At 40.9% G+C, this 25,021-nt stretch overlaps 1 protein-coding gene across 4 annotated transcripts in view; it reads right to left on the bottom strand.

The window, feature by feature from the left end:
* PAK1 (p21 (RAC1) activated kinase 1) overlaps positions 1-25,021 on the bottom strand; it is a 158,551-nt gene that overhangs the window by 86,338 nt on the left and 47,192 nt on the right. The window contains exon 1 of one of the 4 annotated variants that reach the window (XM_030828655.1): positions 10,533-10,823. The exons of 2 other annotated variants lie outside the window; for them this stretch is intronic. In XM_030828655.1, coding sequence (XP_030684515.1) covers positions 10,533-10,577 — 45 coding nt within the window. In that variant the 5' untranslated portion in view covers positions 10,578-10,823. Of the gene's footprint in view, positions 1-10,532; positions 10,824-25,021 lie in introns of those variants that run through there. One more of the 4 variants, XM_030828656.1, reaches the window with a different exon arrangement.

Raw genomic sequence — 25,021 nt, 5'->3', positions numbered from 1 at the left:
TGACTCACTTCCCCTATGAAACCTTCACAGAAGCCCCTCACCTCTATCTTTCCCCCAAATTTAACAGATCCCACTACTTCTGCTCCCGAAATGTAATAGCATTCTATAGGTACTTCTATGCAACAATTTCCAAACTTCATTATGTCAACCATAATCTATGCTTCTTGTCCTCACCAGGCCATGAATAACTCAAGGGAAAAAACTGAAGTTTGTTTAATCTCTATATCCCTAGGCTGAGCTGGTACGCACCTGGTAATTAGCCAAGGTTCACTGACTAAGGCAGCCTGGGTTAGCAGAAAAAACACAGGAGCTAAAAGGATCCTGAAGAATCAGCCAGTTTTATTTTTATAAAATAAACACCTTTATTTTATGGGAACCTGGAACCTATAGGGGTATGCAATTTACCTAAGATCACTAAATGAAAGAGTGATAAAAACATGACTAGCTTCTGATTATTCTCTTGAAATCTCTTTCTACACTAATTATGTAATTTGAGACAGAATGAACAAGTGACTGTATCTGGGAGGCTTCCCATAATTAGAGAAGAATGAGAGGCAGCAAAGTGAAGTGGAAACGGCAGAGAAATTTAGAGTGAGAGACTGAAGTTCTCTTAGGCTGGCTCTGTACCTCTAATCCTCCCCACCCCCATCCACACCTACACAACTTCCTCACTCCTACCACCTTGCAGACAGTCACTAGAGTTACTTCCAGAAACCAATATTTACAGGTCTTATAATCCTCTGCCTACCATCTTGGGAAATTCCTAATCTGCAACCCCAGTTGAGTTATTCCCAATAATTCAGGCAAAAATTCGAATTTAACCTTCGAACCTCCAAACCTCCCATTGGATGACCTGCAATGATAAAGTTGAGGCCCTTACAATCGGAGAGCTGGAAGGAACCATAAAGGGGCCACTTCGTTCAACCTCCCAAGAAAGAATGGAATCTATTGCACTGTCTCCTAGTTGGTTGACCTTCTAGCCAATCTCTGCCTGAACATGTCCTGATTTCCCACATTGCCACATGCTGCCTCAATGGAAAAGTTTATCTCAAAGTGTCAAAAACCATAGCATGAAAATGGGACTGTCTTCCCTCCTCTAAAAGGTAATTAGGACTAAATCAATCCATCAGTCCTACAGTTTTCATTTACTTCAGTCATCCATGATCATTCAAACTCTCATTTCCAAGCTTTTCTGTGAACCCTCTAACCTGACCAAATTCCCTCCACCTATCGTGACTCTGGAACCCTTCCACTATTCCCTCTGGAACTTCTCATTTGCCACTGGCTACACTCTTGCTCCTTTACCTTAAAAGAAATCTGGCTATGCCCTGAAGAAGAGGCTTCTCTGCAAGCCCTCTCAACTGGAAGCTGTTTTCCCTCTTACACCCTACCTATCAGTGTAGTCCTTAATTTTCAGTGCCATTTCCAAACCATGTCTTTCTCTTCCTCTTGTAAAAACCTTATTTTCCTTTGAGTAGCTTCCACTGGCTGCTATCGCACATCTTTGCAGACTACTATTCACTTTCTGGTCACTCCCACTGAAAGGCTTTAGTTCCTGGTTCAGTCTTCTTCTGAACCCCTCTAGTCATCATTCTAGGTGACTTCAACAGCCACAATGATGATCATGTCAACACCCTGGCCACTCCATTTTCTGACCTCCAGTCCAAGTTAGCCAATACTCTCATGATTGCACCCAGGACCTTATCACCAAAATGTGCAACAATTCCAATATCTAGAATGAATCATATATACTCCAGAGACAACCTTGCTCAAGAATTTCCACTACAATTCCTAGACTTCAATTTGAGCTCCAATAAACTATCCAGCAGTCCCCTGCCTTTTCTCTCTTTATCTAATCATGATCCATCAAAATTACTCAAACATCAAAAATCATCAACCCCTTGCCCTTCCCTCCTTTTCCAAAATTTAACTGGCAAAATTCTAGCTTTAGGATAGTTGAACTCAACTTTCTCCCAACTGTCATTATAGTGAAGCAGCCAAATGTCCTACAGAACATTACAAAATCCAGTTAACCGCTTTCACTTGAAAGTTATGATTACCTTCTGCTTTGGTTTGAATGTGTTCCCCAAAGTTCAAGTATTGGAAACTTAATCCTCACTGCAAGTGTTGAGAGGTGAGATCTTTAAAAGGTGATTGGGTCATGAGGGCTCTGGCCTCATGAATGGATTAATGTCATTATCATAGGGGTAAATTAGTTATCAAGAGAGTGGGTTCCTGATCAAAAGGATGAGTTCACCCCCCTTCCCTTGTTACTCTTGCTCTCTTGCCCTTCCACTTTCTACCATGGAATAACACGGCAAGAAGGCCCTCACCAGATGCAGGTACCTTGGACTTCCCAGCTCTAGAACTTTAAGAAATATGTTTCTTTTCTTTAGAAATTACCTAGTCTGTGGTATTCTATCATAGCAACAGAAAATAGGCTAAGACACTTTCCTACATATGATTACCCTACCTCAAATGGGAATTCAACTGGATTTTCCACTAGCCCTTCCCTTTAGCTAATGAGCTTACTTTTTCTCTTTTTTTTTTTTTTTTCTGAGATGGAGTCTCACCCTGTCGCCCAGCCTGGAGTGCAGTGGCGCAATCTCGGCTCACTGCAACCTCCGCCTCAGGGGTTCAAGTGATTCTCCTGCCTCAGCCTCGTGAGTAGCTGGGACTACAGACACACGCCACCACACCAGGCTAATTTTTTATTTTTAGTAGAGACAGGGTTTCAACATGTTGGCCAGGCTGGTCTCCAACTCCTGACCTCAGGTGATCCACCCACCTCGGCCTCCCAAAGTGCTGGGATTACAGATGTGAGCCACTGCACCCAGCCAATGAGCTTACTTTCAATGAGAAAACAGAAATCTTGGCAGAACTACATCTTCCTACCCTCAAATCTATGTGCCTCCCTGTATCTGCATCCATGTTCTTCTTCCTTCCAGTTACAATGAAGGAGGTGTTCTTCCTCTCATCCAAAGCCAGTTCTCTCTTATCCCTGTATTCCTTCACTCCTTCTCACCTTCACTCCTTCTCACCTGGAATAATCTGCTCTTTCAGCTATGTCAACCTTTCCCTCTCTGTTAGATATATTCAGTCATTCAACAAACATTTATTGAGCATCTACAAAGTACCAATACTAATCTAGTTGAATAAGAGAAAAGCTTTGTGCTCATAGAGTTTATGGTCTAGTAAAGAGATGCAGACAGAGAAATACACAAATAAATACACAATATCAAGTCCACATGTATGTGTGAATATGAGGGGGAGGGGCATGCATGGGGCATGGTACATAAGATAATTAAGACAGGCTTCTCTGAGAAACAGTTACTTAAGACCTCAATTAAATGAGACAGCAAATCATAGTAATATCTGGAAAAGCATTTTAAGCAGAGGGAGCAGTAAGTACAAATGTCTTAGATAAGAATATACTGGGCATGTAGAACAGCAAAAAGATTGGCAAGACTAAAGTTGAGTAAACAAAGAGAAATGTGGTAAGGGACTGAGATCAGAGATGTAACCAGAGGTCAGACAGTGTGGAACTTTATAGGCCACAATAAATTTGGCTTTTGCAGCAAGTGTGGAAAGACACTGAAGGGTTTTGAGCACTGATCTGATTTATGTTTTTAAACAGACCACTCTAGCAGCAGAGAACAGGCTGCAGGGGAACAATGCAGAAGTGGAGAGACCATTAGGGAGTTATTACAATAATCCAGGTGAGAACTAATGGTGGCTTAGATGATTGGCAATAGGGGGAGACAAGTAAATCAAAGGCAGATACATTTTGAAGGTAGAGTCAAATGATTTAAAGATTAGATACAGCATGTGATAAAAAAAAAAAAGAAAAATTAAGATGGTATCTAAATTTCTGGACTGATCTGAGAAATACTGGGTGAACATAAACAAGTTTTGGTGTCTCCTATTCAAAGACACACAGACACACACACACACACACACCCTTCCCTTGACACCCACATCCTCCTCCAAATACCACTTATTTCTCTGCTCCCCTTCATAGCAAAACTTCTCAGAACAACTGTCTACTTAAACTATCTCCACTTCCTCCCCTTCTGTTTGCCAACTAACAATCTACCATTTCATCAAAAGCAGTCTTGTCAAGATTATCAATTATCCCCATCTTGCCAAATCAAATGCTTATTTTTCTGTCCTCACGTTACTCAGTATCTTGGCAGCATTGAACACAATTGACCTCTCTTCTCTTTCAAATACTCTACTTTCTTGGCTTCTAGGGAAGTATACTCACTTGGCTTTCCTTCTATCTTTCTGTCTGCTCCTATCTCCTTTGCAGAACCCTCCTTCTCCAGCTATCATCCACACATCCAAGGCTTGGGACCTTCCTTGCTCGGAACCTTCCTTACTGATACACTACACTTTTCCCAAGATTATTTCCTCCATTCTCATGGCTTTACATATTATTAATACGTTGATGATGCCCAAGTTTTGATCTCTAGACCAAACAGCTCTCTTCAGCCTAAAAACCATCTATTAGACAACTCCACCTGCTTTTTTCATCAGTACCTCAAATCTAACAAGACCAAATGGAACTCTTGGTTTTCACAGCATCATCATGAGTTGTAATTATTTTTGTTTACTTATTATATATCTCCCTCAATAAACAATAAGCTTTGTAAAGGAGCAACGATATGCTTTTGTTAAGTCTGCTGTGCTTACCAATGTATACTCAGCAACTAAATAGGACTTGGCAAGAGTAAGCACTCAAAGCCAGGTGCGGTGGCTCATGCCTGTAATCCCAGCACTTTGAGGGGGCTGAGGTGGGTGGATCACTAGAGCTCAGGAGTTTGAGATCTGCCTGGGCAATGTGGTGAAACCCTGTCTCTACAAAAAATACAAAAGCTAGCCAGGTGTGGTGGCATGCACCGCTAGTCCCGGCTACTCAAGAGGCTATGGTGGGAGGATTGCTTGAGCCAAAAGGTCAAGACTGCAGTGAGTGAGCTGAGATTACTCCACTACACTCCAGGCTGGGCAAGAGAGAGAGACACAATCTCAAAGGAAAAAAAAGAGTGGACGCCCAGTATCAACACCAAAATTTACTAGACCCTGTCTCTGCCCTCAAAAATCTCACAGACTAATTGGAAAGGCAGATACATTAACCACAATAACAATACAATATGGTAACTGCCACTATTGAGTGGTGAGGGAAAGATATAGGTGCTGCATGAATCCAGAAGAGGGGCCTTTAATAGCCTAGGAGTCAGGGGACTTGTAGAATAAGTATAGCTATTAAGTGCCTACTATATAATTATTATTATTTCTTTTTTTATATGATTATTTTTAAGCTTTATAATAACCCTTCAAAGTAGGTATGAATATCTTCCATTTTTATATATGAAGCTTAAAAAGATTAAAAATCAGGTAACAGTAAGTGGTAGAACCAGGATTTGAACTGAAGTCAATCTACTTTTAAGTCCCCCTTCCCCTTTTTATGTTACATCATAAGAAGTCACTAAAAGTATCTTTTATAATTGCCACCTCCTATCTGTTCGACCTTAAATAAAGCACATACTTCATGGTCTTTGACCATGGAACTAAATTACCAGTCCTAAAGCCCTATCTACCCCACTCCTTTTCCTTTACTCATGGAGGACTGAGGCTCAATCCTCTCCTATTAGTCTGTGAGTTTTTCGAGGGCAGAGAAAGGGTCTAGTAAATCTTGGTGTCTATACTGAGTGCCTATTCTTGCCTGTCAGTGGCAACCCTAGGCTTTCAGGCTATAGAATCTGAGCACTTTTTCACAGCTTGAAAATGCATTCGGGAACAACCACAATAATATCTATATAGCACTTTACAAAGCATTTTCACGCATTCATTATTTCATCTGATCCTCATCAACCCTATGAGGTGTTAAATCCCTATTCTATAGAGGCCAGTCGAAGTAAAAATGCCTAGCCTAGCTGCATCTGGTCTCTGGACTCTACAGCCTGCCAGAAATTGAATTTAAGAAAATGGAACAGGGAGGAAAGGAAGGAAGAGATCAAATGACTCATAAAGGGAGCTCAGCATATAGTCACCCAAGTGGCCTCGAGCCAGAAGTTAACAGGGACGAAGTCTGTTTCCCTTCCAAGATAATGAGTGTTTGTTTGGCTATGGCACAGTGACCTGCCACATGGGATTGTTCTTTTTTTCATGTCAGCAGTACCTAGAGTCTAGCCCCAAAAGTAGGCAGAAAAGAGGATATAGGAAAACTCTTTGTACACTGTATGTATACACAAACTCAGGAGATAACAGGATATAAGAGAATAGATATCACCTTCAGAGAAGACTTAAGTTTAGGTCCTAGCTCTGCCACTGTCTTGCTAAATCAAAAGTGCCCTCTTCTAAATTATCACAGCCCCTTGTGCTTCCTTCTACAATACTTACCACATGAGCTTCCACATTCCTTGATCTGCATTTGAGGGCAGCAACTGAGGCCAGTTTCAATTTTTGTACCCCCACCAACCTAGTACCATAATTAAAATAGAGTAGATGGTTCAGAGATATTTGATAATGGATGGATGCAATATTCAAAGCTGTGTGTGTTTGTGTGTGTGTGTGTGTGTATATACACACACATATACACACGATCGTACGTACCATTGCACTCTAGCCTGGGCAACACAGCAAGACGCTGTCTCAGAAAAAGAAAAAGAAAAAGACAGGCAATAATAGATGCTGGCAAGGATGGGGAGAAAGAGGAACCTCATATGCTGTTGGCAAAAATGTAAATTAGTAGAGCCACTATGGAGAAATACACACACACACACACACACACACACACACACACACATTCCACATTCTGACAGTGAGTGCCAATAAAACAGTAATCTTGTCATTCTCATCTCTGCTTTCCCTCTAACTCCCCCACTTTAAGGACAGTGCTCACAAAAATTTTGTTGATTAACAAAGTGAAGAGACAACCCAGAAAATGGGAGAAAATATTTGTAAGCTATCCATCTGACAAAGGATTAATAACGAGAATATATAAGGTGCTCAAACAACTTAATAGCAAAAAAAACAAGTAATCCAATTTAAAAACTGGCAAAGATCTGAACGGACATTTTTCATAACAAGACATACAAATAACCAACAGGTACATGACAAAAATGCTCAACATCACTAACATCAGAGAAATGCGAATCAAAACCATAATGTGATATCATCTCACTCCAGTTAAAATGGCTTGTATCAAAAAGACAGGCAAAGGCTGGGCACGATGGCTCATGCCTATAATCCCAACACTTTGGGAGGCCAAGGCAGGCAGATCACTTGAGCCCAGGAGTTCACAACCACCCTGGGCAACATAGGGAGACCACACGTCTAAAAAAAAAATTTTTTTTTTTATTAGCCAGGCATGCTGACATGTGCCTGCTGTCCCAACTACTTCAGAGGCTGAGGTAGGAGACTGCTTGAGCCTGGGAGGTTGAAGTTGCAGTAGGCCATGATCATACCATTGCACTCCAGCCTGGGCAACAGAGCAAGACCCTGTCTCAAGAAAAGAAAAAGAAAAAGACAGGCAATAATAGATTCTGGCAAGGATGGGGAGAAAGAGGAACCCTCATATGCTGTTGGTGAAAATGTAAATTAGTAGTGCCACTATGGAGAACAGCATGGAGGTTCCTCAGAAACTAAAAATAGAACTATCATATGATTCAGCAATTCCACTATTGAGTACATATCTAAAACAAAGCAAATCAATATATGAAGGATATCACACTCCCATGAATACTGTAGCACTATTCATAACAGCCAAAATGAAAATGTGTATACATATACACACACACACACACACACACACACACACACACACACACGGGAATATTATTCAGCCATAAAAAAGAATGAAATCCTGTCATTTACCCCAACATGGTAAATGTTTATGTGGGAGGTAAAAAGATGAATCTCATGATGATACAGAGTAGACTGGTGGCTACCAAAGGCCAGAAAAGGGAGTAGGGAGGATGAAGGGGGAAAAAAGGATATAAATGTACTTATTGAAACTGAACTGTATACTTAAACACAACAGAGTATTATTCAACCATAAAAAAGAATAAAATACTGTCATTTGCAGCAACATGGATGATACTGGAGGCCATTTTTTCAGGTAAAAAAAAAAAGCCAGGTACAGGAAGACAAATATCACATGTTCTCACTCATATGTGGGAGGTAAAAAAAGCAGATCTCATGATGATACAGAGTAGACTGGTGGTTACCAAAGGCCAGGAAAGGGAGTCATGAGGATGAAGGGGGAAAAAAAGATACAAACGTACTTATTGAAACTGAACTGTACAGTTAAACATGATAAACATGGTAAATTCTTTCTTTTTTTTTTTTTTTTTTTTTTTTTTTTTGAGACGGAGTTTCGCTCTGTCGCCCAGGCTGGAGTGCAGTGGTGCAATCTCGGCTCACTGCAAGCTCCGCCTCCCAGGTTCACGCCATTCTCCTGCCTCAGCCTCTCCAAGTAGCTGGGACTACAGGCACCTGCCACCTCACCCAGCTAATTTTTTTTTTTGTATTTTTAGTAAAGACGGGGTTTCACTGTGGTCTCCATCTCCTGACCTCGTGATCCGCCCGCCTCGACCTCCCAAAGTGCTGGGATTACAAGCATGAGCCACCGCGCCCGGCAATTCTTTCAAATTTTAACTAAAAAAAAATTTGCTGAGTAATCAGTTCAAAAAGCCAGTCATCAAAGGGGAAGATAATGAACCTATATAAGTCCCCTTTCCCAGACTATAATCTTTCTCTTTCTACACACACCCCTACCCCAAATAACCCCTATCTTGTCCAGGCCACCCTCTTCAAAAGAGCACTGTCTTCTCCTCCAGGCCTCCTCCTCCTCCTGTCCCTCCAACCCATCCCTGCTATCCTCCCTGTTCTTCCCTGGGCTACCTCCTTTCCTCCAGATCAGCACTATCTCACAGCTGCCAGAGTTTCTGGTCCTCCCAGTCACTCATCTCACTAAAGGGAACTTGAGCCTCTGCCCAGCACTACTTGACATTCTTGCTCTCCTCCCACTCAGGCCCCCCACTTCCCATCATGCTTATTCCCTACTGCCTACCTGCTGCCCCACCACCACCAGAAAAGATGGGAAACAAATGCAGGAAGAGGGAGTGCTTGTTGGCAGGCTTAAGGCAAGGCACAGAGGCAGTAAAGACAGAATGGTCCTGGGGAAGATAGAATTTGGAGGTAAAAGCTAGAAGCAAGTGAGTTAGGTAGAAAACAATGTTTGGACCTCATAAACACAGGAAAAGGTCTCTACAAACCAGTAACCTACTAATAATAAGAAAGCTTAACCAAAAATTTTAGAAAAGAGAAGAAAGCCTAATCAAGAGGGGAAGGATCCAAGAGAGGGAAGGAAAGACTGGCTACACAGGGGGAGAAATACAAAAGGGGAAGCATGAGGGGAGGAGGAAGGGTGAAGGGGACGGCGGGAGAAAAGGTAGGCAGGGGGCAGGAAAAATGATCAGGAGGAGGAAATAGAAAGAAAAATGAGGAGAGGAAAACGTAGAGTCATGAAAAAACTAGGGGGAGGAAAGAGGTCCAAAATAATCAAAGTAGGTTATTTTCAGGCCTGACATGAGCTTCTTGGTGCCAGGTAATAAAGAAGGAAAGAATTATAGTGATTAAGATATTACCACAGCCAGGTCTGTCATTAACTTAGCAGAATAAGGAAGGGGCTCCAGAGAAGAGAGTCTAGTTTAAAGCAACTTTATACCTAAGGACAGAAAAACTGGCCAGTTTAGAACCATTAACATACCTTGACCTTCTACTTCCCAACCCTACCTCCCTACACCTAACACACCTACGCACCACACTAAAACAAGCATCAGCATTCTCAGTCTTTGCTTTGCCCCTGAAGAACCAGCAAGATGCCATTCAAAGGGCTGGCTGGAAGACAGGATACCAAGGTCTACTTCCCAAGTTCTCCTCTCTTCTACAGTGTTGAGGGGGACATCTCTGCAGCCCATTTTAGCACTTTAAACCAGCTCACCTTTCCAAAAGATGGTTTGACGGTCTGGAAAAGCCAGAGTAACAATGTCAAGTCCTTCACTGCACAGATATGGCAACTCAAGCCAGAGGATGTCTGAATAGGACCAGTCCCCTGAGGTCTTCTCCCTCCCAGTTCACTCAACCTCTTAACACAGAAAAGCCCCCACAGTCCCAGCAGGCCAGCGACTAAGCCAAGGCAGAGGAAAGCACCACCTTGGCCCCAAGCAGAAGGGGGCTTGAAAAGGAGCAGAGCTTCTGAGGCAGAGCAGTTCCCCAAAGGCGCAGCTTCCCCTTCACACCCTTCCCTGGGCAGAGCTCTGATTCCAGTGCAGGCCTAGCCCTGGGTGGGCTCATCTAAAGGTTCCACTCTCAGCCCCTTCTCTCATTTAGAGTCCCTTAAGGTAAGAGGAAAGTAAGACACCCCTCAAAATCTACTGCGCCCCGTGTCACCACTCTCCAAAAGCCGGCGGATATCCCCCAGAACCCGGCCCAGCTAGGGGAGCCCCAGGCAGGGCCGGCATTACCTGGTGGGGAAGGCTGGCCCCGGCATCTCTGGCGATTGTTTCCATCGCAGAGCCGCACCTCTCCCTGCCCAGCCGGGTACCCACAAGGCCCCTGCTCCACCGGCTCCGCTCGATTCAGCTGGGCTGGGCTCCTGGCAGCTCAGCCGCCAGCTCCCGAGGTGCAGCACGCTCGCGCCCTCGCAGGGCGGTAGCGAAGGCTCCGCGTCGGGGTTGGCGAAACAGAAGGGGCGGGGGAAGAAAGGAGGGAAGGAGGCGGGAGGAAGCCGCGCGCTTCTCCTTTTCTGCAAAGCAGAGCTGAGGGCGGGGAGACAGCTATCTTCCCACCCTCTCAGCTATTCTCCCCACCCAGTCTCCAGCAGGAGGTAATTTCTCTCCAGGGCCAGGTTTTCCAGGGCTTGTCAGAGTCCTGTGTGAGCTCCAGAGTCAAGAAAGACAACAGAGCTCCTCTGTGCCTTAGTTTCTACAGATGAGTATAGAGGAGTCTCTTCTAGGATTCCTCAGGTCAGACCTACGATTCAGATTAGGCCTCAGAGAAAGAGATACACCTCCCCCCTCCCCAAACGTGCCAGGTTCTAATTCTAATGCTCCAGGAAGAATGCTAGGTGGGTCCCTATACTGCTTCTAAGCAAAGAAAGCTCAGCAGCTGCTACATTATTATTATTTTGAGACAAGAGTCTTGCTGTGTGCCCAGGCTGTAGTGCAGTGGTTGGATCTTGGCTCACTGCAGCCTTGACCTTCCCGGGCCCAGGTGATCCTCCCACCTCAGCCTCCCAAGTAGCTGGGACTACAGGTACCTGCCACCACACCCAGTTATTTTTGTATTTTTTGTACAGATGGGGTCTGCCATGTTGCCCAGGCTGGTCTCAAATCCTGTTCTCAAGCAATCCTCCTCCCTCAGCCTCCCAAACTGTGGATTACAGGTGTGAGCCACCACACCTGGCCACTGCTACCATTTATTAAGAACTATTGTGTACTAGGTACTTTATAAATGTTATGTCTCTCTCAAAACAACCTTATGAAGTAGGCACTATACCAATTCACATACGTCAAAACGAAGTCTAGGGAAAATGTCCAGGGCTCATACAGTAAGTATTTTTTAACCAACCATTGTGTATCAGGCATTGTGATGGAACCTGAGCTGAACACCACATTACAGAACATTTACCAACATGGCCCAGACTAGTAGTGCCTCTAGTAGTGCCTCCCAATTACTGAAACAATAAAACACACCTTCATACATTTGCAAATGCTCCCTAGGAGGTAGTATTACCTCACTCTTCCCCCTCCCAAACCCTGCTCTTAAGAGATATGACAGAAGTCAGATTATGCAGTGTCTCTTTCGGGTCATAATTAGGAGTTAGGCTTTTGTTCCAAGTTTTAGCAGTGGGAAGGCTTTGAAAGGTTTGAAAGCAGAATGACAAACTCTAACTTACATTTTTTAAAAGATCACTGGCTGTTCAGTGGAGAAAGGGGGTAGGAGTGGAAATAAGAAGTTAATAAATTCTCTCAGAGATTTAGGCAACAGAAAATGGTAATGATTTAGACTAGCATATTGTAAGATAACGTAAAAAGAAGCAAGCCTATTTTCTAAAGACACAGCTTGGAAGAAGCAGCAGCAGAACTTGGTGGAAAATAGAATATGATGGGTGAAAGAAGTCAGTGACTTCCCCAAGACCACACATCTGGTAAATGCTCAGGAGTTCAAGGCCAGCCTGGCCAACATGGTAAAATCCCATCTCTACTAAAAATATAAAAAATTAGCTGGGTGGTGGCAGGCACCTGTAATCCAGCTACTCAGAAGGCTGAGGCAGGAGAATCCCTTGAACCCGGGAGGCGGAAGTTGCAGTGAGCTGAGATCGCACCACTGGACTCCAGCCTAGGCAACAGAGCGAAACTCCGTCTCAAAAAAAGAAAAAGGGAAAAAAAAAAAGAAAAAAAGAATTGGTCAATAATAGAGACCCGGTCTGAGGATTCAGCTTCAAAGTCAAAAAAGATTTTTTTTAACCCCACACCATGTCCTTCAACCCAATTTACACAGGGTGAATGAGAGCCAAAGTAGTCCTCTGCCTTAGACACAGCTTTTCAAACCAATAATCAATAATCATAGCAACTTATCTTACTCGACTTCCCACTCCATGCAGCATCCTCTTATAGATGGTCTTCCAGGCTTTTCTGAAATATATGCAAGAATGAGGAGCTCACTTTCCACTAGCACTATGAGGCAGTGTTTCCTCACATTCAGCCAGGTGGCTCTCCGTAAATTTCTAATTCTGCTCCAGGAGCAATGTCCTCCAGGGCAAGTCAGATTAAAGGCTTGCAACTACGTACGTATGTAGGCTAATTTATTATGCCCCTCCACTTTTTCTCTTCTCCAAGATAAATACTCCCAGTTCTTTTAGTCGTTTGTTCATTCAACAACTATTTAAGCATCTTATGCAAGTCACTGGGGATAGACACATCAGTGAACAGAACCACATCTTCAAGGAGGTGATGATTTTATGGTTTAGTATGGTGGCTTTTAATTCTCCCTGTCCACCAGAATATCTTGGAAAGCTTTAAATATGTGTAAATATACTAGAGTCCCAGCAGAGATTCTGACTCGGTTGGTCTTGGATGTGGCCTAGGCAATATATTTTTATAGATATAACTATATTGATCTCTATTGGAAGACTGACTTGCTATAAAGATACAGTGATAATGACAATGTGGTATTAATGAAAAAATAAGATAAATAGATCAGTGGAATTGAAGTAAATAGCCCAAAATAGACCCACACAAATGTGGTTAACTGACAGTAAAAGAGAAAAGGAAATTCGATGAAGAAAGGACAGTCTTCTCAATAAATTTTGCTAGAACTGGACATCCACATCCAAAAAAATGAACCTAGACACAAGCTTTATGCTTTTCACAAAAATTAACTCAAAATGGATCACAGACCATTGCATTTGCAAAATGCAAAACTATAAAATGTCTAAAATATAATGTAGGGGAAAATCTAGATGACCTTGGGTTTGGCAATGACTTTTTAGATACAGCCCCAAAAGCAAGATCCATGAAAGAAAAAACTGACATGTTAGACTTGATTAAAATTTAAAATTTCTGCAAAATACAGTGTTAAGAGAACAAAGAAACCACAGACTGGGAGAAAACACATCTAATAAAAGGCTTGTATCAAAATATACACAGAACTCTTAAAACTCAGTAAGAAGTGACCCAATTAAAAAAAAAAAAAAAAAACAACTGTGCAAAAGATCTGAACAGACCCTTCACCAAGGAAGATACACACATGACAAATAAGCATATGAAAAGATGCTCAGCATCTTTTATCATTAGAGAACTGCAAATTAAAACAATGAGATATCACTACACATACATTAGAATAACTAAAATCCAAAACACTGACAACACCAAATGGTGTCAGGGATATGCAGCAACAGGAACTCTCTCGGTCATTGCTGGTGAGAATGCAAAATGGTACAACCACTTTGGAAGACAGTTTAGGAATTTCTTACAATGCTAAATACAGTTATGTGTCACTTAATGACAGGCATACATTCTGAGAAAGGTGTCATTAGGTGATTTCATTGTTATGCGAACATCACAGAGTGTACACATACAAACCTAGATGGTACAGCCTACTACACACCTTGCCTATATGGTATAGCCTACTGCTCTGAGACTACAAACTTGTATAGCATGTTACTGTACTGAATACTAGGCAACTGTAACACAATAGTATTTGTATATCTAAACATACATAAACACAGAAAAAGTACAGTAAAAATACGCCATAAAAGATTAAAAGAAAAAAAAATAGTACATCTCTAAAGGGCATTTACCATGAATGGAACTTGCAGGACTGGAAGTTTCTCTGGGTGAGTCAGTGAGTCAGAGGTAAGTGAATGGAAAGGCCTAGGATATTATTGTACACTACTGTAGACTTTATAAACAGTATATGTTTAGGCTGCACTAAACTTAATTTTTTTTTCTTTCTTCAGTAATAAATTAACCTTAACTTCCTGTAAGTTTTTACTTTATAAACTTTTTAATTTTTTAAAAACATTTTGACCCTACTGCAGTAACACATGGCTTAAGACACAAGCACATTGTACAGCTATACAATATTTTCTTTATAGCTTTATTCTATATGCTTTTTTGTATTCTTTGTATTATTATCATTTGAGACAGAGTCTCACTCCGTCACCCAGGCAGGAGTGCAGTGGCATGATCTCAGCTCACTGCAACCTCCACTTTCTGGGTTCAAGCAATTCTTGTGCCTCAGCCTCCCGAGTAGCTGGAATTACAGGCGTGTGCCACCATGCCCAGCTAATTTTTGTATTTTCAGTAGAGATGGAGTTTCACCATGTTGTCCAGGCTGGTCTCCAACTTCTGAGCTCAAGCTATTCACTTGTCTCAGCCTCCCAAAGTGCTAGCATTACAGGTGTGAGCCACCACGCCTATCTATTCTTATTTTTTACCTTTTAAACTTTTTGTTAAAAACTAACACATAAACACACACTTTAGGCCTACACAGGGTCAGGACTGTCAATATTAGTGTCTTCCACCTCTACATCTTGTCCCACTGGAAGGTCTTTAGGGGCAATAACATGCATGGAGCTGACATCTCTTATGATAACAATGACTTCTTCTGGAAGACCTCCCAAAGGACCTGCCTGAGGCTGTTTTACAGTTAACTTTTTTTTATAAGTAGGAGTACACTCTAAAATAACAACAAAAAGCATAATAAATATATAAACCAGTAACAGAGTCATTTATCATCATTATCAAGCATTATATAATACATATAACTGGCCAGGTGCGGTGGCTCACGCCTGTAATCCCAGCACTTTGGGAGGCCGAGGTGGGCGGATCACGAGGTCAGGAGATCGAGACCATCCCGGCTAACACGGTGAAACCCCATCTCTACTAAAAATACAAAAAATTAGCAGGGTGTGGTGGCGGGTGCCTATAGTCCCAGCTACTTGGGAGACTGAGGCAGGAGAATGGTGTGAACCCAGGAGGCAGAGCTTGCAGTGAGCGGAGATTGCGTCACTGCACTCAGCCTGAGCAAGAGAGCAAGACGCTGTCTCAAAAAAAAAATATATATATATACATATAATTATGTGTTCTATACTTTCATATGACTGGCAGCACAGCAGGTTTGTTTACACCAGCATCTCCACAAACATGAGTAATGTGTTGCATTAATATGTGATGATGGCTATATCATATATGTGGCCCATCATTGACTGAATCATCATTATGTGATTATAGTATTCCTAGGTATTTACTCAAATGAGTTGAAAACTATGTTCACACAAAAATCTGCTCATGAATGTTTATTGCAGTTTTATTCAGAATTGCTAAAAACTGGAAGCGACTGAGATATCCTTCAAGACTGAATGAATAAACTGTGGTATGTCATACAATGGAGTATTATTCAGTAAAAAAAGAAATGAACTATCAACCCACAAAAAGACATGGAAGAACCTGAAATGTAGATTTCTAAGTAAAAGAAGCCAGTCTGAAAAGGCTGATTCCAACTACATGATATTTGGAAAAAGGCTAAACTATAGAAATAGTAAAAAGATAAGTGGCTGCCAGGTATTTGAAAGGTTGGGGTCAGTGGTTAAGGAATGAATAGGTGAAGCACAGGGCATTTTTAGGGTATAAAACTATACTGTATGATACTATAATGGTGGATACACACACTATCCATTTGTCAAAACCTACACAACTATATAACCCAAAGAGTAAACCCTAATGTAAACTATGTACTTTAGTCAATAGTAATGTATCAATATTGATTCATCAACTGTACATTAATGAGATGGTGATAATAGAGGAAATGGGGAGAGAGGGATTCTGCGTTTTCTTTTTTCTTTTTTTTTTTTTTGAGACAGTTTCACTCCTGTTGCCCAGGCTGGAGTGCAATGGCGTGATCCTGGCTCACTGCAACCTCCACCTCCCTGGTTCAAGCAATCCTCGTGCCTCAGCCTCCCGAGTAGCTGGGATTACAGGTGCATACCACCACACCTGGCTAATTTTTTGTATTTTTAGTAGAGATGGGGTTTCACCATGTTGGCCAGGCTGGTCTTGAACTCCTGACCTCAGGGGATCTACCTGCCTCGGCCTCCCAAAGTGCTGGGATTACAGGCGTGAGCCACTGCGCCCAGCCAGATTCTGCATTTTCTACACAATTTTTCTATAAACCTAAAACTGCTCTAAAAAATAAAGTCTATTAAAATAAAAAAGTATCAAGCAAAAAAGAAAGACAAGATAAAGTTCATCTTCCTTTTTATTAGATTCATTACACATAAAATTACTCTGACAAATTGCTATAAAGATTTCTAAGTACTTTCAATTTCTATGCTTATCTCATGGTGGGCTGGGAACAGTTCAGACTACACTTTCAGTAATGATGATCTAGAGTACCCTCCACTAAATAGAGTCCTGTTTGCAATGATCCTCTTACTGCCTGGTACCCTGAGGGGAACATGATACTGTAAGTGCTGTCTGTCCCTTGCAAAACATAGTGGAACTATCACCTCCTTTAACTGTACTTAATACTTCCAATAATTCAGTCTGAAGTTGCATTAGATTTTTATCCACTGCAATGCCTTTGGCTGACACTGAGCTTCAGCAGCCAAAACCACCATTTTCACAAGAATAGCATCATGCTAAGTCTCCTCCAGTCTGCCCATATGTTGCCATTTCTTTTGAGACTTAAAATGCAGAACTTCATTGTCTTCCTCTTAAATTTCATCTTGTTGGCTTCAGCCCATCATTCCAAGCTTACTCATCTAAATATTAGTTTTCTCTTTCAGTTTTTGTCACCTACAAAGCTAATAAGTATGCCATCTCTTCAAACATTTTTCAAACATCTGTCATGTGCTCTTGCCTGTTGCAGGTTTTGAGGATTAAAGATGACCTAGAAATGCCCTACGTCTCCAGGAAATCACCACTAATAGGGGAAGTTGGCAAATACAAAACTAGAAAGTGCTGCACTAGAAAAATGACTGAACAAAATAAATAGGACCAGGTAGACGAAACAACAAAACATCTATGTACAGTATTAGGCAGAACCACTAATATCTTCAGCAGGAAGGATCAAATTCAGACATCTTCTGTTTTAGATTTCAGTTCTGAAAAACCAAACGCTGGTTTGGTTACCAAAAGTTAACTGGCTGGCTAATACACCGTCTCTCTCTTTCAATGGTGGGTGCTGCTATAGGAAACTTGGCTAAGTTTAGTTCCCGCTGATGAAACACAATACTTACGAAATTGAGGCATACTGGTAAGATGCCAGCAGTTTTATTTATTACTAACTGAATCAAATGAGGTAAAAGCAACTTTAGAGATGACTCTGTACATTCAAAGAAATTAAATCCTGGAGATCTCAAATGATGTGCTGAAGTTACACAAGTTAGCAGTTAACATGTTTTAAGTGCAATAACTCCTTTCATTTAAATAGTCCTCTGGTTTTCAAAGTAAATAATTAACAAATTATTCTTATAAGCCATGGACCTTGGCCAGCAATGTTTTGTCTCTGTAGTCATCTTAAGCCTAACCAGGCCTTTTTAAGTCACTTACCTCTCCTCTGTAGGCGTATGAGTTTGCAACTCCTGCTAACTCTATTATAAAAGCAAATGATCAATAATCATTCAAAAATTTGGTTTTGTTTGGAGACTACAGCTTTCAATCTAATAGCTTACAACTGATGACTAATGTGATTGAAGTGCCTAAAGGATTTGAAAATGATATTTTTATTGGGTTCTTTTGCAACCACAAATAACTTTTAAAACAATATGTGTACTAAGTGAAAATTATAAATCTCCTGACACAACCAGTTAAATGTACAAGGATCAGTCAACAATGATGATGTTGGATTTAAAACAACATCTGAGATGAAATTTTTTCTTGTAGTAATTAGATAGTGAGGCCAACTGCCTGTTAAGGTCACTTTCTGTGGAGTATACTTTCAGTAATGATGATCTAGAGCACCTTAGATCTAGATATGAGGTGGAGTATAAAATAAATAATAATAGTAGCTTACAAAAACACTATAGGTAAAGAAACAAGCAAAAGAAAGATGGAAATGAAAAAAGGTATTAATAAATCTATTTAGTGGCAGTCAGTCATAAGTCAAAGCAACCAGTCATAAGTCAAAGTATACTTGAATTTCAAACAAGGCAAAGAAGTGCAGAGAAGGGAGACATTAATATTACCTGCAGAACTAGGAAAAGGTTCATGGAAGAGGCAGTATTTGGGTTGCTATTGAAGAAGGAGTAAAATTTTCATAGAGCTATTGAGATTTCCCTTGAGTGAATCACAAAAACAAAGGCCCAAAGGAGAAAAAAGTATGAACGGTTTAGGAAATAGTAAATAACTTGGTCCTTCTTGGAAACAGTAAATAATCTTATCATTCATTCACCATTTATTGAACATATTCTACATGCCAGACACAATGTTCATCACTAGGGATGCAAAGATGACATGACCTAGTTCTTACTCTCAAAAAGAAAAGCATTTTTAAAGACAATAGGAGACAAAGCTGTGCCACTGATTGTCAGACTTAACAGGTCAAAACTCTGTTCCTCCTTCAGGTGTTTCCTCTCCCCACCCCTCAATAAATGGCAATTCTACTCTTTCAGTTGCTAAGCCAAAAATCTGATTCATTTTTTACTCCACTTTTTGTCAATCAACCCCCACAAGCATCTATCAGCAAATTCTACCAACTATACCTTCAAAACAGATCTACGGTCCAACCACTTCTCATCACCTTTACTGTTATCACCTTGGTCCAAACCATCAGTAACTTTTGTGTACAACAGTGGATCTCAATAGTGGGGTGAAGAGGAGTTGGGGAGGGGAGGACAGATTTGCTCTGCTCCCCAGGGGATATTTGGCAATGTCTAGGGAAATTTTGGATTAAAACAACTGGGTAAGTGCTACTGGCATTTAGTAAGTGGGAGCCAGGGATACTATTAAACATCCTAGAATGCATAGTATAGCCCCTCATAACAAAGAATTATCCTGCCCAAAATGTCAATAGCGCCATTGTTGGGAAACTCTGACCTAGAATATTATAACATCCTTTTTAACTGATCCATTCTTGCCTCCCAGGGTGATCTATTTAAAATATGTCTCAGATCACATCACTCTCTTCTGCTTAAAATCTTCCAGTGGCTTCCCCAATCTCAATGTAAAAGCCAAAGTCCTTACAAAGACATACAAGGCGTTATATGATCTTACCTTCCTCTACCTCCTCCCCTCATCTCACCCTGCTACTTCACTGACCTTATCTCTGACTTTTCCCCACCTCACTCACTCTGCTCCAGGCACCAAGGCTTTCTCTGACAGGCTATATACGCTCTCTCCTCCAGGCCTTCGTACCCTATGGTGACTATGCCTGAAAACACATTTCCCCTCAGATATCCATATGGCTTATTCCCTGTCTTCCTTCGAGTCTCTGCTGAAATATCACTTTATCAGATAATTCTTCCCTAATCATTCTTTATAAAAGGATTTAAAAATCCCCCTCTACTCTAAATCAGCACCCTTTATTCCACCCTATCCTGCTTTATTTGTATCCTGGCACTTCTCATCAACTGACATTTATTTGCCTATTGGCTGGCTCCCTCCAATGGAACATATGCTCCACAAAGGCAAAGACTTTGTCTTTATCTCCAGACCTCAGAACTATTCCTTGCAAACAGTAGGTGATAGATAAGTAATGGCTGAATGAAGCAAGGAATGAATAAATGGAGCTAGAAAGACCAGTCAGAAAAAAACTACAGAGAATCCTGAAGGCTAGGAAAGGAATGTGGATGCAGTCTTACAGTGGCCCAAAGTAACTGTCCAAGAGTTCTCCTCTCATCATGTCATACAAATTACCTTTTGCCCTCCCAACCAAAAAGAGAGACAGGGGAAGGGAGGAAGAAATGGAGAATTCTGTAAGAACATTATAATAATCAGAGGTATCTAATAATGAGATGGATAATCTCTGAGGTATTAACATTGCCAATCAACCCCTCAGCAGGGAAGATACAGCAACAAGTTACTGCATAATCCCTTAAGTTTTCCTCCCTTTGCTTATCCTTTAGGACCCAGCTTAAATGTCACCACTTCTATGAAGGCTTCCTATAATCCCTCAAACAGATTTAATTACTCCTAAATATGGCCCTTAGAGAAGTCTCAAATACTTATCCAACTTACTGAAAATCTTTGATAGTATTTATTTTTACCTCTAGACTGGAAAGGTAGTATATACCTCCTCATTTGCTACTATATGTCCAGCCCAAAATGAGGTAGCTCCAATAAAACACAGGCACCAGCACACATTTTTATAAAATCATACAGAGTACAAATACATTTTTTAAAACCATATTAAAAAGTCACTAAAGGCAGGGTGCAGTGGCTCACGCCCGTAATCCCAGCACTCTGGGGAGGCTGAAGCGGGTGGATCACCTGGGGTCAGGAGTTTTTGAGACCAGCCTGGCTAACATGGTGAAACCCCATCACTACTAAAAATACAAAACTTAGCCGGGCATGGTGGCGGGCACCTGTAATCTTGGGAGGGTGAGGCAGGGAGAATCACTTGAACCCGGGAGGCAGAGGTTGCAGTAAGCCGAGATCGCGCCATTGGACTCCAGCCTGGGCGACAGAGCGAGACTCTGTCTCAAAAAAAAAAAAAAAAAAAAAAAAAAAAAAAAGTCACTAAAATCAAATGACTTTCAAATCCCTAATCAATATCCATTCATCCCTTCATCCTTGCCAATTTTGCCAACCCTAATTTTATCCAGGAAAGCAACGAGACAATTAAACACTCATTTTTCCAGTCTTCTTTAAAGTTGGGCATGTTCATGTGACAAAGTTCTAGTCAGTAAGTTTCTAAGGATTCTGGGGAAATGGTTGCTTTAATTATAAAATAGAACACAGGCAGAGTGCTAATTCTGCCTTTCTGCCCCTTTCTTCCTTTCGCAAACATTCTTTCTGGAGTGCAGTAACCTCGTAACCTTGAGGTCATAAGTACAAGAGTGGAAAGCACACACTCGGTGGCTGGCAGAGTGGCAGAGTGGAAAAGGCTGGCAGAGTAGAAAAACAGAAAGAGCCTGGGTTCTAAATGGCATTGTATCCCACCCTATACAAGCAACCAATCCCCTCCCTCCGGAAAATTAATTCCTATATTTTAAATCACTGTTTTCTACTACTTACAGCTGAAAATATTTCTAATTGATACAAACAAGAAGCATACTAGAGAATCAAGAAAAAGATGCTTCTTACTAGTCTGAAACATTGATTCTTCATTAGCCACTGGTCTCTAACCATAAATAAATTCCTCTTATTAGCATGAGAATGAAAAAGATCTGAGCAAATTAAGACAATACTAGATAGATATGAAAGGAAGACTGAGCATATTCTTCACAATTTGATATATTCCCAATAAGGCAGGCAATCACTCTTTCCATATTCTTTAAAAAAAAAAAAAAAAAAAAAAAAAAAAAAAACAGAATAAGAGTATAACCTGTCTACTTGAAAAATGGCTTTCAAGTTGCTTTCAAATATACACATACACACACACACACACACACACACACACACACACACATACACACACACACACACACATATCCCTTAGGACAATAGTAATCATCAGTGGAATACAGGTAATAAAGTAGGAGACAATTACAACATAGTACCAACATTCCATGCTTTGCAATTCATGACCAAATTTTGCTCTGAGCATCCTGGAAGCCAAAACCAAAATTTAAGAAAAAAGGGTGAAACTTAAACTAATATTCATTGTCTCATGAAGGAAACATTTCAGTGTTGTTAAGGGACAACCATTATTAGTTAAAGTAGGGGTTGGAAAATTCTGCAAAAGGCGAAATGGTAAATATTTTAGGCTTTGCAGGCCCTATCATCTCTGTCTCAACAACTCAACTCTGCCTTTGTAGCAAAAGGCAGCCACTGACAATATGTAAATGAACGTGTGTAGCTATGTTTCAACAAAACTTTATTTACAAAAACAGGCAATGGGGCCAGATTTGCCTCACAGGCTGTAGTCTGATGACCTCTGACTCAAAGGATTCTTAGATGTAAGCACCAGACTTTGAGTCTGGTGAAAATCAACTAGTGAAAATCAATGTACTGAAAGAATATTGGGTGGCTCACAAAATTTGGTGAAGTTTGGAAAAATAGGCTTAAGGCTAAACTTCCAGAAAAAGCACAAAGTTACACTGCAGAACTAGTCCAATGAGGAAACCACTGCAGCTACTTCTGATCATTACATGCTAGAATGGGTACCACCGTCACTTCTGGATCAAGAATTCAACCTCTGTGCAGCAATCACAGACAACAATGCCACTTCAGGGCCAGGAACCCAACCTTGCAGGGGATGCTACTGCCTCTGCCATCAGAAAAAGAAAGTTAGTTTCCCATTACCTTCTCTCTCATGTCTTTAAGTGCTAAATCCAAGTGTGGTCTGGGCATGTCGGATTGGTGAAACCTAGGCCACTGAGTATGCCCCAGAAGCAAGGAAGCTTGGAAAGCAAGTATCTAAATTATCTCCTTTAGGGAATTGCATATTTGCCCCTAATGAGACTCATAAAATGGGGAACACAAAATACTGTACAGTAAAAACAAATGTTCCACTCTAAAATCTTGTAACACTAACTAAAAATGTTCTATCTCTTCAAAAAGGGGACAATATACAAAGTCTTATCAGTTACTACACTCCAGCATTAAATTCTGAGGAATGTTTCTCTTATCTGTAGTTGCTTTAAGTACCAGGTACTATTTAAATCCTGGTGCCTTTCTTCAAAGGCATAGAACACACTTATCTCCCATTATTCCCTTCTGTTTCCTCCAAAACTTTTAATCTTCAGGTGTCCTCTCCTCTAACTTGCCATCTCTGATGCAGTCCTCACTCAATGGCTTGAGTAGGTCCTCCACCTTTAAGATCTTAGAGTACCTCATAAAAATGCTTATCACTTACCACAGGTGTCTTTTATCTCCAGCCAGACTATATGTCCCCTTGTTTACAAAATGCTTCATTCATCTCTGTTCCCTCAGTACTTCATACAAAACCTAGCACATAGCTCTCAATAATTACATCTACCGAACCCAAACAAATATAAAAAATAAAAACATTACATATCTTTTGGCTCAGCCGCCCAATTTCTCTTTGTCTTGTCCTGATTCATTTTATTCCCCAGGATACATACTTGTTTGCAAGGCTGTTTTAAATATCTAAAATGCTGCAGGAGCACAAGTGGCTTTTTTTAAGTGATAATAAATAAGTCCTTTATAAACTCAAAAGTAGCTGAGGTCCACTGTGTCATCAAAGTAGAAGACAATTTTAATAGGCATACACACCCCATTTTAAGGACTCTTGGATTCCAAAAACTTCAGACACAGGCTTTTGCTTTTTTTTTTTTTTTTTTTTTTTTTACAAAATCCCAATCTACTAAAATCTTTCTTCTCACTTTAATTAAGTTTGGACTCCAACTATGGTGTTCTACTAGGTCAGCCAAGGTTTCTAGAAAAGAGGCACCTTCTGTAAGAATTGACAGTTATAAAAAGCTGCATTTATGTGGCAACTAATAAAGCACATTCATATCCATTATCCAATTAATTCTTACATACCCTCCTTTGAGATTTCTCCTCAGAAGCAATGCCCAGCCCCACGGCTATCTCTGTGGCACCCTCCTGGACCACTCCCACCACAGCCACCATTATCTTCTGCCACATACACATTTGTTATAACTCTTTTCACTTAAACTAATTATCTGTATCTGTTATCCTTATTGAAGTAGAAACAGCTTGAGGGAAGGGACAGGCCTAGCACCATGTAAGGCATAGTAAATGCTCGATAATTATTTGCCAAAGTAAGTTAAGAAGAATAATTCATATTTCTGTTTAAATAAAGTAGAAACTGAGTTGACTTTCCCAAATTGTCCTAGCTAAAACTATAAAATCAAGATATTCTTAGTGCAGTGGCTTCTGCATATAATCCTAGCTACTTGGGAGGCTAAGGCAGGGGGATCGCTTGAGCCCACAAGTTCAAGGCTACAGTGGAGTATGATCACAGCACTGCACTCCAGCCTGGGTGACAGAGAAAGACCCTGTTTCTGAAAAAGAAAAAATACTCCTGGGTTTAAGGAATCTTCCCACCTGAGCCTCCCAAAGTGCTGGGACTACAAGCTTGAGCCATTGCACCAAGCCCATTCTTGACTTGCAATTGAAGGCTTTTTTTTTTTTTTTTTTTTTTTACACCACATGGCCCTCTCCTAAGACTGGCTAAGAACAAAAGGAGTCTCAGACTAGGAGTGAGAGGTCTCTGTTTTCAGACAAGCCACTCAACTTCTCTGAGTATCAATTTCCTTATTTGACAAATGGGAACACCACCACCATCTTTTTCTCTGATCACAATATGAAGGTTATATAAGATAATGAGAGTAAACGTAGCTTTAGTGTGAAATTAT

This window comes from Nomascus leucogenys, chromosome 15 (genome assembly GCF_006542625.1).
Source record: "Nomascus leucogenys isolate Asia chromosome 15, Asia_NLE_v1, whole genome shotgun sequence".
In the NCBI taxonomy this organism is placed as follows: Eukaryota; Metazoa; Chordata; class Mammalia; order Primates; family Hylobatidae; genus Nomascus; species Nomascus leucogenys.
Note: the sequence above shows the minus strand (reverse complement) of the source record. Positions and strands in the feature narration are given on the sequence as shown.